The 16,678-nt window shown below is 40.7% G+C and overlaps 1 protein-coding gene across 2 annotated transcripts; it reads left to right on the forward strand.

Annotated features, from left to right (window-relative positions):
* The first annotated feature begins 486 nt into the window (after window positions 1-486).
* Window positions 487-16,607, forward strand: LOC129810789 (uridine-cytidine kinase 2-A-like). 2 transcript variants are annotated; one of them, XM_055861676.1, is made up of 8 exons: window positions 575-661; window positions 5,632-5,829; window positions 9,171-9,330; window positions 12,097-12,193; window positions 12,271-12,413; window positions 12,710-12,807; window positions 12,980-13,028; window positions 13,492-16,607. In XM_055861676.1, exons 3-8 carry the CDS (start codon window positions 9,192-9,194, stop codon window positions 13,626-13,628), a joined length of 663 nt encoding a protein of 220 aa, XP_055717651.1. In that variant the 5' UTR covers window positions 575-661; window positions 5,632-5,829; window positions 9,171-9,191; the 3' UTR covers window positions 13,629-16,607. The 2 variants fall into 2 exon arrangements, with proteins under 2 accessions (XP_055717650.1, XP_055717651.1); XM_055861675.1 differs by lacking the exon at window positions 5,632-5,829 and having other exon boundaries at window positions 487-661.
* Window positions 16,608-16,678: the final 71 nt, after the last annotated feature.

The following is a 16,678-nucleotide window of genomic DNA, read 5'->3' on the forward strand; positions in this document are numbered from 1 at the left end:
GCTTTGTTCAAGTAGACTGTGATTTTGCTGTGATCTGATGGGGGTGTCAGTGGACTAACTGAATGCTCATAGAGACTCTGGGTTGAGGTCAGTGATGATATAGTACTAATGCCAAGGGATGACCTATAGGTGTACCTATGGTAGGAGTCCCCTCGAAGCCTATGATTGACTATGTACATACCCAGCGTGAGAGAGCTGCAGGAGTTGTCGCAGTTGTGTCTAGGGGGGCATATGTGGGAGGGAATCTCCCTCTCTCTCACACACACACACACACACACACACACACACACACACACACACACACACAACAACTATTGTAAATTTGTCTGAGCTGACAATCAAATGTAGCGATAGGCCTATCTGATACATAGAGTTCTGATAATTTCAAAAACATGTAAAACCTTATGTAAACGCTCTGCATTTCAAGCAGGCTACAAAAAGCTGGCTTGATATCCACGCACACTCAGAGCATCAAAGCAAATGCACAACTGAAAAAAGGGAGGAGCGCAGTCGGAGCAAAACCACCTCCGTGCGTCAGTATGAGTTTATAGCAAGCATGGCAGGCGACAGCGAGACAAGACTGGACAGTCAAGTCGAAAACGAGAATGTTACACGGCAACCTTTCCTCATCGGGGTAGCCGGAGGGACTGCCAGCGGCAAGGTTGGCATTAAGATTTTCTATGAATTAGAAATGTGCTGTTTTTCTAGCCTGTAAATAGTGACATGGAATTGTCAACGTGGTTGAAATATGAGAACGCACTGACCGCGTGGTTCATGATAGACCAATGAATGAATGTCACATTTGTTCCATCAAAGCTAGTTTGTTCTTTAATAATTTCAGGAAAAACATTAATTGTTTAAGATGATAGCTATAGGCCACTGTTTGGCAAGAATTTAGCCCACTTATGTGACTGTAGAAAACTGTCCTAGTACACTATTTGATAGGGCTATAAGTAATTCAACATTTCCACAAACCTGCTTGAAACATGGATTTCACGATTAATCTATTCTGACTAGTAATATTTAAATTCAGAAAGGGTATTTATGATAACCCAGACAGAAAATCAATACTTTGCTAAACAAAGATGGCCCCTTTTATCCTGTCTTTTCGGATATTTTCTCTTTACATATTATCTCAATGTAGGCTGTTCAATATTCTATAACTAATCGGCCTATCTAAAATATAGCCCAGCCTTACAACACCTTTTGTTCGGAGGCATTTCACACCTGTCTGGCTAATGCTGCTGGTCATTCCATCCGATGGAATCTTGAATGGCTGTCATTCTCGCTCTATAATGTAGCAAGAAATAAATCCAAGTACCAACAATTTATCTGCAATGTTTCTAAGAACTCTTCGCTCGCTCGGAGACAGTGACCATCGTGGGGGTGGGGAACTCTAACGGAAATCTTAACAGTTTATGTGAGCGATCGAAGGACAAAGCCGGTGTCTTCTCCCGACAAATATCTTGGCGGTGACATTCACATACAATCCGTTCCGAACTAATTGTTTGTTATTCATAAGAGCCATACAGTTATCCAACCAATTGTTATTGTTTATTGACTGCGTCAACAAGACCAACTGATTGTGCCTGTCGATCAGTGAAAACACTGCATATACGCCATAATACACTAGAATGGGGTCAGTGGCACAGTAATGTGTAACAGCCAATAATGTATATGAACACTAGATTGCAGTTGCTATGTATTGGCCAATGAGAGTTTTTGAAGCCTCCGGTCTGCCATATTGGTATTCCTCAGAAGACTTAGTCCTCCATAGATTACCACAGTAGTCATAATAACCATAACATAGCGGTCAAACAGGGAAATGGTTCCAATTGTTTTTCCACCATTCATTTTTCTTTTAGGGGATTTTAGAAACACTTAAAATAAGGGCTATGTTTCATGTAGACTTACCCTGGCGTGACATTTTGATAAACATGTAAATCTCTTACAGACAAGGTGAATTTTATCAATATATTATCAATGGGCTCCCGAGTGGCGCAGCAGTCTAATGCACTGCATCTCAGTGCTAGATGTGTCACTACAGACACCCTGGTTCGAATCCAAGCTGTATTACAACCGGCTGTGATTGGGAGACCCATAGGGCGGAGCACAATTGGCCCGGCGTCGTCCGGGGTAAATAAATAATAATCCCCAACAAATTAAATGCTAATTACCTGCTAATGTGGCTATCATAAAGAACTACAAATGTCATGATGATCTGAACGAGCGTGCCGAATCGAGGCAAAGGTAAGAATCTCTGGATTAACTATCTAATGTTAGCTAAATGTACTAATGAATAAATTGGCTACATTTAAATTGAAAATTCTGTGAACTGTCTTGTGAAAGTTTTAAATTGACACTACTTGTTAGCAAAGGTGTCTGCTAGAGATGAGGTGCAGGAGCTTGCAGGGATTTGTAGTCTTGCATACTGTCTACTTTAATGCTATTTATCATTTTCGAATCAGAGTAAATAGAGCTGAATATATTGATAAGTCACCTTGTCCGAGAGAGATTTACATGGTTATCAAAATGTCACTCCAGGGTAAGCCTACAAAGAACACATCCCTTATGTTAAGTGTTTCTAAAATCCCCTATGGGGAAAATGAACGGTGGAAAAACGATTAGAACAATTTCCCTGTTTGACCTCTAATTGAAATACAGTGGAGGTGTCATAATGCCCATAAAACCTAAAGGTGAAAAAGGGAAATGGTTTTGTTATAGTGGGGACAGTTACATTAGCAGGCCTACTCTCTCTAAAAATATATATATATTATAATATATAATATAATATATATATATATATATATATATATATATATATATATATATATATATAATATATTTTCTATATTCTTATTTTTTTTCCTATGTTTAGCTGACATAATTTAAAGTATATACATTAAGGTGACTGCAATTGAATAAATGTGGCAAAACTAATGTAGACATTAATAAATGCATTTTATAGCTTTCAAAATCTTTTTTTACAATGGTGGGGGAATAGTAAAATGGGGATGCAGTGCAGACTTCAAAACAGCGCCCCCTGTCAGTCATCTAGTATATTCTATATATAATAAAGGCTTGGCCTACATCAGCCAGCTGCTTTTTTCCCAATGTAGGCTACTGTTAGTCATGGTACAATAAATAAATGTAATTTTTTTCCAAGACACAGTAGGCTGAATTCAACCATGCCAAAGTCATACTATGAATTATAAAGTGATGTCTGTATTATCTAGCCCACTGTGTTTTGTCTTAGTCTAGAAAATATTCACAACTGTCTGTCTGGTTAGGTAAACTGTTATGACCTTTCAGATGCATCGAGGCTTGTTTACATTAACTAATTTTTAGTACATATTTTTTTAGGTAACCTTAATTTGACTGAAACAACATAGTCATTTGACAGGTGGCATTTGGCAGGTGTTCAGAAATGTTGTTAACCCTCCGGCCCCTCTGAAGGAAGTTACTGTTACGTCTCGTGTTCTGTTTTGTTTTTCCACTGTCTCCCCGAGAGAAGATAAAACCCTATGCCTGCTCCCGAACAAAGTGGAGTGGGGGTAGGAAGGCGATGAAACGTGGATTAAAAAAGCATGGACTTGGGCACTGTTTCAAAAGATCACTTTTTTTATATGACAGCGGTTCCACATGTTCACGTGACACAAGTTGTGTCAGGAAAATATATTCCATAATATTCCATAATATTCTTAATATAAAATGTGTGTTGACTGTATTTGAATAGGTGTTTCTTGTCTGTTTTAATGAAAAAAAATAACAAACTAATGATTTTTATTTGGATGGTGCAGCCATGGCTGCACAGACCTGTAATGCCTAATTATACTCAAAATATACTTTTCTATTCTTTTGAAAATATTTTATTAGTCTTGTAATGTTTCTTAGGACCTGCTTAAACAAATTAATAATGGATTAATTTTGATGGTGTATATTCAATGGATTTATTCAAATAAATGCCCAACCACATCTGCACACCACTACTACCACTCGTCACCAGCATGCTGGCATGTCCACGGGAGGTATAAAAGGCATATCAGGCAAGAATGTGTTTAAAATGAGGTCATGCAAACATTGCCCCATTTTTAGAGAGAAAAAAAGCGGAAGATAAGCATTTCCAATGACATCATCAGTGTGCGTCATGTGATTTTAACCAATTATGAAGATTGACTACTAATTGCCCACTAATTGGTTGATGTCTTTGGAAACACTTATCTTCCTCCATATTTTTACTACAAAACAGAAATGTGCCATTTTCACATATGTTGATGTTGGGGTGGTGCTGGAGATGATTAATATGAAGTAGAACATTTTTGTAATGTCCCTTTAAGGCGGCCCTGAGACACACTAGAGAAGACAACAGGATGGCAGTCAGTCAATAGCAAGGCACTATTCGTAGACCACTGAACCTACACGTGCCACTAGGCAACTGCTATGATAATCTAACTGCTTACTTCAGGCCTACCAGAGATCAGAAAAACAGAGATAACTGGCAACAGACAATAGGCCTAGGTGAACCTGCATAAGGGAAAATGCATGTATTGCAGAAAAGGGGAAAATGCATGCTAGCCATCAGTGAAGAATATAAAAGTGTCGCCTTGGAAAGAGCTCTGACAGGGCAAAGATATTTTCAAGAAGATAAAGCAGAATAAATGTGTCTGTAGAGTCAATACAAGTTTATAAATGATTATACATTCAGAGGGAATAGTTCAAGGATGTCAAAGAAGAAGGGGTATCACAAGATGGCCGTGCAACAATACCTTCTTTGATGGGACTGAACTTGGCCTTCTTTGTATGTTTAATCCACACTGAGCATTCCTCTCATCTCTGAGCTTTACTCCCTGGCTGCCAGCTGAAATGCTTGTCACCAGTCCTGGTCACACTCTCATCCATTTAACTAATAATCCACAGCCTGGGCCCTACAGACTTCATGGACACACACACACACGCACGCTGGCACGCACACAGCCATACACATATACACAATTCCTAAACTGCAACTGTAATGTTTGTCAGAATAAGAAAAAACACTGTCTGATGAACAGGTGGCCCTACTGTTAGTTTAGTCTCTTCCGTTTGTTGTGGGGTACAATACCAAGAAATATTACATGCAAAGGAATGTCAGGTGGACCACAATTCATGTTCCAGAACAGTATTTCATAGAGGATGTTTATTTTATTTTATTTAACCTTTATTTAACCAGGTAGGCTAGTTGAGAACAAGTTCTCATTTACAACTGCGACCTGGCCAAGATAAAGCAAAGCAGTTCGACACATACCACAACACAGAGTTACACATGGAATAAACAAACACAGTCTATAATACAGTATAAAAAGTCTATACAGTGTGTGTAAATGAGGTAGGATAAGGGAGGTAAGGCAATAAATAATACAATATAGCAATTAAACACCGGAGTGATAGATGTGCAGAAGATGAATGTGCAAGTAGAGATACTGGGGTGCAAAGGAGCAAGATAAATAAATACAGTATGGGGATGAGGTAGTTGGATGGGCTATTTACAGATGGGCTATGTGCAGTGGTCTGTGAGCTGCTGTGACAGCTGGTGTTTAAAGCTAGTGAGGGAGATGTCTCCAGCTTCAGCGATTTTTTTTTTTTTTTTTGCAGTTCGTTCCAGTCAGTGGCAGCAGAGAACTGGAAGGAAAGGTGGTTAAAGGAAGAATTGGCTTTGGGGGTGACCAGTGAGATATACCTGCTGGAGAGCGTGCTACGAGTGGGTGCTGCTATGGTGACCAGTGAGCTGAGATAAGGCGGGGCTTTACCTAGCAGAGACTTGTAGATGACCTGGAGCCAGTGGGTTTGGCGGTGAGTATGAAGGGAGGGCCAGCCAACGAGAGCGTACAGGTCGCAGTGATGGGTGGTATATGGGGCTTTGGTGACAAAACGGATGGCACTGTGATAGACTGCATCCAGTTTGTTGAGTAGAGTGTTGGAGGCTATTTTGTGAATGACATCGCCAATGTCGAGGATTGGTAGGATGGTCAGTTTTACGAGGGTATGTTTGGCAGCATGAGGGAAGGATGCTTTGTTGTGAAATAGGAAGCCGATTCTAGATTTAACTTTGGATTGGAGATGCTTAGTGTGAGTCTGGAAGGAGAGTTTACAGTCTAACCAGACACCTAGGTATTTGTAGTTGTCCACATATTCTAAGTTAGAACCATCCAGAGTAGTGAAGCTGGACGGGCGGGCAGGTGCGGGCACCGTTCGGTTGAATAGCATGCATTTAGTTTTACTTGCATTTAAGAACAGTTGGAGGCCAAGGAAGGAGAGTTGTATGGCATTGAAGCTCGTCAGGAGGTTAGTTAACACAGTGTCTAAAGAAGGGCCAGAGGTATACAGAATGGTGTCGTCTGCATAGAGGTGGATCAGAGAGTCACCCGCAGCAAGAGCGACATCATTGATGTATCCAGAGAAGAGAGTCGGCCCGAGAATTGAACCCTGTGGCACCCCCAGAGACTGCCAGAGGTCCGGACAACAGGCCCTCCGATTTGACACACTGAACTCTGTCAGAGAAGTATTTGGTGAACCAGGCGAGGCAATCATTTGAGAAACCAAGGCTGTTGAGTCTGCCGATAAGAATGTGGTGATTGGCAGAGTCGAAAGCCTTGGCCAGGTTGATGAATACTGCTGCATAGTAATGTCTCTTATCCATGGCGGTTATGATAATCGTTAGGACCTCGAGCGTGGCTCAGGTGCCCCCATGACCAGCTCTGAAACCAGATTGCAGAGCGGAGAAGGTACGGTGGGATTCGAAATGGTCGGTAATCTGTTTTGTTAACTTGGCTTTCTAAGACCTTAGAAAGGCAGGGTAGAATAGATATAGGTCTGTAGCCGTTTGGGTCTAGTGTCTCCCCCTTCGAAGAGGGGGATGACTGCGGCAGCTTTCCAATCTTTGGGAATCTCAGACGATACGAAAGAGAGGTTGAACAGGCTAGTAATAGAGGTTGCACCAATTTCGTTAGATAATTTTAGAAAGAGGGGGTCCAGATTGTCTAGCCCGGCTGATTTGTAGGGGTCCAGATTTTGCAGCTCTTTCAGAACATCAGCTATCTGGTTTTGGGTAAAGGAGAAATGGGGGAGGCTTGGGCAAGTTGCTGTGGGGGGTACAGGGCTATTGATCGGGGTAGGGGTTGCCAAGTGGAAAGCGTGGCCAGCCGTAGGAAAATGCTTATTTAAATTGTCAATTATAGTGGATTTATCGGTTGTGACAGTGTTTCCTAGCCTCAGTGCAGTAGGCAGCTGGGAGGAGGTGCTCTTATTCTCCATGGACTTTACAGCGTCCCAGAACTTTTTTGAGTTTGTGCTACAGGATGAACATTTCTGTTTGAAAAAGCTAGCCTTAGCTTTCCTAACTGCCTGTGTATATTGGTTCCAAACATCCCTGAAAAGTTGCATATCGCGTTGGCTATTCGATGCTAATGCAGAACGCCACAGGATGTTTTTGGTCAAGGGCAGTCAGATCTGGAGAGAACCAAGGGCAATATCTGTTTCTGGTTAAACAAATTGAATGGGGCATGCTTATTTAAGATGGTGAGGAAGGCACTTTTAAAGAATAATCAGGCATCCTCTACTGACGGGATGAGGTCAATATCCTTCTAGGATACCCAGGCCAGGTTGATTAGAAAGGCCTGCTCGCTGAAGTGTTTTAGGGAGCGTTTGACAGCGATGAGGGTGTGGTCGTTTGATCACAGATCAATTACAAATGCAGGCAATGAGGCGGTGATCTCTGAGATCCTGGTTGAAGACAGCAGAGGTGTATTTGGAGGGCAAGTTGGTTAGGATGATATCTATGATGGTGCCTGTGTTTACAGATTTGGGATTGTACCAGGTGGGTTCATTGATAGTTTGTGTGAGATTGAGGGCATCAAGCTTAGATTGTAGGATGGCCGGGGTGTTAAGCATGTCCCAGTTTAGGTCACCTAGCAGCACGAGCTCTGAAGATAGATGGGGGGCAATCAATTCACATATGGTGTCCAGGGCACACCTGGGGGCAGAGGGTGGTCTATAGCAAGCGGTAACGGTGAGAGACTTGTTTCTGGAATGGTGCATTTTTAAAAGTAGAAGCTCAAATTGTTTGGGTACAGACCTGGATAGTAAGACTGAACTCTGCAGGCTATCTCTGCAGTAGATTTCAACACCGCCCCCTTTTGCATTTCTATCTTGTCGGAAGATGTTGTAGTTAGGGTTGGAAATGTCAGGGTTTTTGGTGGTCTTCCTAAGCCAGGATTCAGACACGGCTAGGACATCCAGGTTGGCAGAGTGTGCTAAAGCAGTGAATAAAACACACTTTGAGAGGAGGCTTCTAATTTTAACATGCATGAAACCAAGGCTTTTACAGTTACTGAAGTCAGCAAATGAGAGCACCTGGTGAGTAGGAGTGGAGCTAGGCACTGCAGGTCCTGGATTAACCTCTACATCAACAGAGGAACAGAGGAGGAGTAGGATAAGGGTACGGCTAAAGGCTAGCAGAACTGGTCGTCTAGTACGTTCGGAACAGAGAGTAAAAGGAGAAGGTTTCTGGGCGCGATAGAATAGGTTCAAGGCATAATGTACAGACAAAGGTATGGTAGGATGTGAGTACATTGGAGGTAAACCTAGGCATTGAGTAATGATGAGAGAGAGATTGTCTCTAGAGATGTTTAAACCAGGTGATGTCACCGCATATGTGGGATGTGAAACTACATGGTTGGTTAAGGCATATTGAGCAGGGCTAGAGGCTCTACATGTGAAAGGGTTAAATCATTTCTTATCTGCACAAATTTTCTACATTTATCTACAAGAAACTACTACAAAGCAAACACATGTTAATGTCTGGTTTGGACTTCATGTGTTAAAATTTAAGTTACGGTCTTAACCGTGCATATTGTAGTCAGCTGTAAACCAGGCAAGGTGACCACATGTTGAGCTATTGTGCATAGCTGCAAATGTGTCTTCTAATATACTGCATCCATCTCTGTCATAATCTGGTATATCACTGTATGTTTTATGACCCATTCATATTTTTGACATGCTTTTATCTGCAAATCTCAATGAACACATCAAAACCACACCACAACTTACTTCAGATCACAACCAGAAAGACTGTTAATAACTTGATATCCTCTCTGTTTCTTCTCCTCCCCCTCATCTTCCTCCTCCCCGGCCAGAGTTCTGTCTGCGGTAAGATCATGGAGCTGCTTGGCCAGAACAAGATTGACCATCACCAGCGCCAGGTGGCCATTCTCAGCCAAGACAGCTTCTACAGGGTCCTTACTCCGGACCAGAAGGCCAAGGCACTGAAGGGACAGTTCAACTTCGACCACCCAGGTATTTAGCTCATCTATTTATTTATCTATACATCTGGATACATTACATTGTGTCAGTTGCTAAATAGTTACTCTTTTTTTATTTTTTATGTATGGAATATTTTACCAACTATCAAATGTAGCTACAGCATCAGTCAAAAGTTTAGACACACCTGCTCATTCCAGGGTTTTTCTTTATTTTTACTATTTTCTACGTTGTAGAATAATAGTGAAGACATCAAAACTATGAAATAACACATATGGAATCATGTAGTAACCAAAAAAGTGTTAAACAAATCTAAATATATTTAATATTTAGATTCTTCAAAGTAGCCACCCTTTACCTTGATGACAGCTAAGCGCAAAACCCTTGAATAAGTAGGTGTGTCCAAACTTTTGACTGGGACTGTATCTCTTGGTTTCCAGTGTAAAAGATGACTCCACTCTCACTTCCTCTTGCTCTTCTCTCACTGAAAACAAATGGTTGCATGATTTTGTTTCTACTCAAATGGAGTTTCATAATGTGGAAAACTTCTGTTTGGCTTTCCCCTCCAGTTCTTAGAAGTAGAATGATCAGAATGGCCTGATGGCCAGTGATAGACTGCTGTGTGCTGTGTTGAAAGTCTCTCAGAGTAGATACTCAGCAGTCTGTCTCAGACAGTGTGGTAGATACTAGAGGTCGACCGATTATGATTTTTCAACGCCGATACCGATTATTGGAGGACTAAAAAAAGTCGATGCCGATTATTTTTAAAATGTATTTGTAATAATGACAATTACAACAATACTGAATGAACACTTATTTTAACTTAATATAATATATCAATAAAATCAATTTAGCCTCAAATAAATAATGAAACATGTTCAATTTGGTTTAAATAATACCGAAACTAAGTGTTGGAGAAGAAAGTAAAAGTGCAATATGTGCCATGTAAGAAAGCTAATGTTTAAGTTCCTTGCTCAGAACATGAGAACATATGAAAGCTGGTGGTTCCTTTTAACATGAGTCTTCAATATTCCCAGGTAAGAAGTTTTAGGTTGTAGTTATTACAGGACTATTTCTCTCTATACGATTTGTATTTCATATACCTTTGACTATTGGATCTTCTTATAGGCACTTTAGTATTGCCAGTGTAACAGTATAGCTTCCATCCTTCTCCTCGGCGCTACCTGGGTTCGAATCAGGAACACATCAACAACAGCCACCCTCGAAGCAGCGTTACCCATGCAGAGCAAGGGGAACAACTACTCCAAGTCTCAGAGCGAGTGACGTTTGAAACGCTATTAGCGCGCACCCCGCTAACTATCTTGCCATTTCACATCGGTTACACCAGCCTAATCTCGGGGAGTTGATAGGCTTGAAGTCATAAACAGCGCAATGCTTGAAGCACAGCGAAGAGCTGCTGGCAAAACGCAGGAAAGTGCTGTTTGAATGAATGCTTACGAGCCTGCTGGTGCTTATCATCGCTCAGTCAGACTGCTCTATCAAATCATAGACTTAATTATAACATAATAACACACAGAAATACGAGCCTTAGGTCATTAATATGGTCGAATCTGGAAACTATCATCTCAAACAAAACGTTTATTCTTTCAGTGAAATACGGAACCATCCATAAGTCTAAATATTCCTGTTACATTGCACAACCTTCAATGTTATGTCATAATTACGTAAAATTCTGGCAAATTAGTTCGCATTGAGCCAGGCGGCCCAAACTGTTGCATATACCCTGACTCTGTGCAATGAACGCAAGAGAAGTGACACAATTTCACCTGGTTAATATTGCCTGATAACCTAGATTTCTTTTAGCTAAATATGCAGGTTTAAAAATATATACTTCTGTGTATTGATTTTAAGAAAGGCATTGATGTTTATGGTTAGGTACACGTTGGAGCAACGACAGTCCTTTTTCGCAAATGCGCACTGCATCGATTATATGCAACGCAGGACACGCTAGATAAACTAGTAATATCATCAACCATGTGTAGTTATAACTAGTGATTATGATTGATTGATTGTTTTTTATAAGATAAGTTTAATGCTAGCTAGCACCTTACCTTGGCTTCTTACTGCATTCGCGTAACAGGCAGGCTCCTCGTGAGGCAGGTGGTTAGAGCGTTGGACTAGTTAACTGTAAGGTTGCAAGATTGAATCCCTGAGCTGACAAGGTAAATATCTGTCGTTCTGCCCCTGAACAAGGCAGTTAACCCACCGTTCCTAGGCCGTCATTGAAAATAAGAATGTGTTATTAACTGACTTGCCTAGTTAAATAGAGGAATTAAAAAAATATCGGAAAAATCAGCGTCCAAAAATACCGATTTCCGATTGTTATGAAAACTTGAAATCGGCCCTAATTAATCGGCCGTTCCAATTAATCGGTCGACCGCTAGTAGATACTGTATGGGCCCTGGCCCTGATCAGAAGTAGTGCACTAAATGGGGAATAGTTTGCTATTTCGGACACAACCTATGTCTTAGTCATTTCAGTCTGGCTTTGTGTTTGGCTGGCTGTGATATCTTAGTCAGTCTGGACTGACTGACTGACTGACTGTGTGATATATCTTAGCCAGTCTGGGCTGGCTGGCTAGCTCTGATTCTGGCATATATTGTAAGGGTTGGCTGGCCAGCATGCATCTGCCAGCCATATCAGCATATATTCTATCCCACATGTCATCTCTTTGTGGGGATTAGATCTAGATCCTATGGTCTGGCACGGTGGCACCAGCAGACATGGAGACACAGACACACCATGGTTCTGAGTTCCTTTGTCCTCTCTTCCTCTTCTCAGATGCATTTGACAACGAGCTCATCGTGAAAACGTTGTGGGACATCTTGGAGGGCAAAACAGTGCAAATCCCAGTGTATGACTTTGTCACCCATTCCAGGTTAGTGGTCCGGACACACACACCACACACACATACCTCATACACATTGCCCTCTACCCGGTGTGTGTGTGTATCAGGAAGGAGGAGGTGGTGATGGTGTACCCAGCAGACGTGGTGCTGTTCGAGGGCATCTTGATGTTCTACTCTCAGGAGATCAGGGACCTGTTCCAGATGAAGCTGTTTGTGGACACAGACGCAGACACACGGCTTTCACGCAGAGGTGAAACGATAGACATATATATTTCCCATTTCATTGGGTGAAATGCATCAAACATGACACTTGTGAATTGTAAAAAGACAGCAGTGGGCTTCCAATATGGGGCCTGGAGGACATGAATGATTTGAATTTCTTACAATCTCCATTAGCTGACGTCAATGGCGACAGCTAGTCTTACTGGGGTCCGACATATATTGAAAAGACATTACAGACAAAAAATGTAGACGCGTACTAGCTTCGTAAGAATCACGGAAAAATCACACTGACAGCTCCACTCCTGTTCTGTGTTCCCTCCTCAGTGCTCAGAGACATCGGCGAGCGAGGTAGGGATCTGGAGCAGGTGCTAACGCAATACATCACCTTTGTTAAGCCTGCCTTTGAGGAGTTCTGTCTGCCAGTGAGTACCTAGCTATGATACTGCCACAACAAATATTTTAACAACCTTGGATCAATCTATTTGTGTCATTGTTAGTTGTTGCACGGATGGACCTCCTCTTGAAAGGTATTGAACTCCCTGGCCCTGGTTCAGATCGTATTGCTAATCATATTTATTTCTTCACCATCTGTAGACCAAGAAGTGCGCTGACGTGATCATTCCCAGAGGAGCAGATAATCTTGGTGAGTTTTTTACTTTGTTTTTCAAGATGGCTGCCTTATGTAAGCAAGCAAGTATGCTGGTATGTGACAAACACTACTGACTCATTATTGGAACACGGCTCCCCATAGTCCGTCATTTACATTGGTAATCAGTGCAGTCTCTTACCCTGCGATAGTACAATTACTTAAGGCTGATGTGACTGTAAGGGATGGTTCTTCTGTTCTGAGATAGATGGTGTGACATGCTATGGAAATCAGACTAGATTAACCGTTTTGTCCTGGGAATGTTTGACTGTCTCTGTTTTGGAATGGCAAGGTCAATTGTAGATTTCTCACTAATTTGCAGTTCTTATTAGTGAAATTGTGATGCTTTTAAATTCTGGAACTTGTTTTGCTTTCATTTTATCTGGATAAGAGAGGAAGGAAAAACCTTGTGAGATTATCTTTCAATGCCCTCTGAATGCTTTCTTCCCTCTCCTTACAGTTGCCATAAACCTTATAGTTCAGCACATCCAGGACATTCTGAACGGTGGTCTGACCAAACGCCTGAACAGCAGCCTTAATGGTTACGGTACTCCCCGTAAAAGGCAGGTGTCTGAATCCAGCAGTCGGCCCCACTGACCGCACCGTCCCTCTCTCAGCGCTAGGGAGCGAGGGATTGATGGTAGAGGAGAGGGCTCACCTGTACATACCTACCTACTGCCTGTCCGCAACACTGTATTTAAAAACCAGAATGATTTATTTCTCTAGCAAGAAGCTGCAAGGCCTTCATTTGATATTGTTTTTTTCGTACTGGAGGATGACATTTTTGAAAAGGGAGGAAGAGGATTAGCTGTTTGTTTTGGAACTGTTTCAGGTCAAAGGTGCAGCAGTTATTTTATTTATCTATTTTTATTTTATCTTCTGGATTAAATTTGAGTTTACAGATGTGAATAAATAAGGAGGAAGATGGTTCATCTGGGTTGAGCTTGAGCCGTTGGTGTGCGTTCAGTGGTCAGTGGATTTTTGATTGGTCATGTCTGTCTTTACTGTTGTTGTATTGGAATGGAAGGGAGGACGCGTGACAGATTTTATATGTTACAGAGGGAACTATCTCTCACACACACACACACCATTATTTTGGAAACTATCCAAGAACCAAGATGCAAAACTAAATACAGGACAGGTGCCTGCCATACCTAGTACTGAGCCTGCTCTATGTATAGATAGAGATCTTATCACTTGTCAAGGTACTGTAGTCCCTCAATACACATTCTGACGCACCATAGAGAGACTCCGTATGAGGTGAAGTGTTAGTAACTGCTATTTACTACAAGCATGTTCTTATTGAGTTAGTGAAAGGGAACATTTTCTCAGGCCCTACACAGATTATCTGCCTTTGCTGACCAATCCAGTGGGTCAATGCAACTTCGTTGTCTCAATCTAAAAAGAATACTGAACTGCTTGACTTTACAAATCAAAATGGTGTTCTTAGAGTTTGTACATAATGTATTTAGTATTATTTACTCTATTGATGTTGCTCTTTTTCAGTCATTTGAGTTTCACAGTATTTGCTTGTTACCATTCATCTTGAACAAACAACCTGAATTTGAGAACATCAAAACTGAGACTGTCTTTTTCGTCAATCAATCTTTACCTCGGCCAGTTTTGTGTATGGGGACTGACAACCCCACCAAAAAAATCAAGTGTTCTGTACTTGTGCCCATGGCACCTCTTTTAAAGCCCTAGACAGGGGAGTTTGTAAAGCCCCCATGTCTATTGATTTCTTTCTTTGTGGTTCCAACTCAACTTTTTTTAATTAATAAAAGCTAATGCTCTTGAAGGATGAGATCACTGCAACTGCCTCTTTTTGAACAGCTAACATTTGATAGCAATGTTTAGGCCAAGGCTATATATACTGTAGGTTGTTCTGAATTGCAGGTTAATTTGAGATACATTTTCACTTAAATAGGACATTTTCACTTAAATAGGACATGATCTCCATCTTATTTTCTATGTTAGTAACAATTCACCCTTCAAGCATTAGTATCTTTCATTGCTCTTTACTGCTGCTATTAAACAGTGTAGTTCATCAATGTAAAACTCCTGTTATTTTTTTCCCTATTCTTATTTTCTACAATTTTGCATGAATTGAACATGTACCCAGAACATTTTCCTTTGGTATTAAGCTCTCCGGTCATTAATATAGTTTTATTCTCATTCAATTGCTCCATCATGTGCTTATTTTTTATTTATGTGAATAAACATACTGCAATATTTCCAGACTGATTAGAATGGTGAGATTAGGGTCTTATTAACACTCACTGAATGACATGCTATTAGTGTTATATTCAAGGTTGTACTGCATTGCATAGGGTAGCCTAAAATCACAATAGATTGTTTTGCTTTCAGAAATATATAGGTACTAAAAAACTCCTGACTGCTGTGCTATGTTTCCTACCTCTTTATGGTACCTGTATGCAAAGTCTATACTGTCGTTTTGTTTACATTTCGAGGGCCAATGATGGGCATGTCACAATGTTGAGACAGCCAGCCACATGAGTGTCGTCCGCAGTCCATCCGTGCATCATCAGACCCTTTGTTTATTGGCTTCGGATTGATCGATTATTGAAATGAGAAATGGTTTCTAAAGTACTGTATGAGCATACAATCGGACTTCTGCAATTGCCGTACATAAAGGCATGAATGTTAGGCTATCTACTTAGTGAGATGTAGAACTATAGAAAGTTAATTGATCATTAAAATGTCAGCTCAGGAACTTGAGAGATTTTGAATATGAATATAACCATGAACACTAGCAATACCATGTCTGTCTAAAATGTAGAGGAAATGCCCTAACTTGAATTCAATGTACATGACCTTTCATTTCAAAGGCCTTCAAAAGGTCTATCCTAGGCAGCCATCTTGCAAACATTCAGTAACAAATGCATTCCTTTGCAAAAAAATGTTTAATGGTCCAAAGGCTGTTGATGTGAATTATCTGTATTTATTTCAATAATTAAAATGTTGCTTTGTGTATAGTTGTATGAATGTAGCTTCAATGTTCGTGATGAAATCTCGCTGTACATAAAACACATTTTGTCTGGCAATTCAACTCAATGACCTGATATGAGTTACTTACTTGCAAGAGCTAGCTAGCTACTGAACTACATTTGTTCCATGATCAGGGTGTAACAGTGGACCCATGAGTAAGTAATGTCAACGGTCTCAGTGTGAACACTAACTTTGAAAGTAGTAATGTTCTGTACAGTATGTGTGAAGAATGAGTCCTTTGACACAGCTCAGGCATTGTTGTGCATGACCTTAGCACACAAGAGACCTGTGATACGAGAGAAAGAAATAGTATGATTATCCAAAACTGTTACCAGACCATAAGTAAAACAGAAAGCCAAGTTACCCATCAAATTGTGATAACCATGACCGAACTGCTTTGCCTCAAAGTTGTATATGAAATAGTAATATTATTCTTTCATGTAGGGATTCATTTTCTGGTTGACACACACCAGGATATGACTACAAGAGCCTTCATAATTGTATTATAATGTAAATATAATGCAAACAATCTGCAATCAAACAAGGAAATAAAGTTTTTGTATTATGTATGCTGTGTGAATGTTTCCTTTACAAGATTCACAGATGGAGAAAACCATATAAATGGATTGCCAGTAATA

This window comes from Salvelinus fontinalis, chromosome 14 (assembly GCF_029448725.1).
Source record: "Salvelinus fontinalis isolate EN_2023a chromosome 14, ASM2944872v1, whole genome shotgun sequence".
In the NCBI taxonomy this organism is placed as follows: domain Eukaryota; kingdom Metazoa; phylum Chordata; class Actinopteri; order Salmoniformes; family Salmonidae; genus Salvelinus; species Salvelinus fontinalis.

What these genes read in the sequence shown, in the direction of transcription:
- LOC129810789 (XM_055861675.1), top strand. Translation starts at nt 557, where the DNA reads ATGGCAGGCGACAGCGAGACAAGACTGGACAGTCAAGTCGAAAACGAG. An exon ending in GAGGGACTGCCAGCGGCAAG is followed by an intron (nt 662 to 9,170) that starts GTTGGCATTAAG and finishes CTCCCCGGCCAG; the next exon opens with AGTTCTGTCTGCGGTAAGAT. An exon ending in GTTCAACTTCGACCACCCAG is followed by an intron (nt 9,331 to 12,096) that starts GTATTTAGCTCA and finishes TCCTCTTCTCAG; the next exon opens with ATGCATTTGACAACGAGCTC.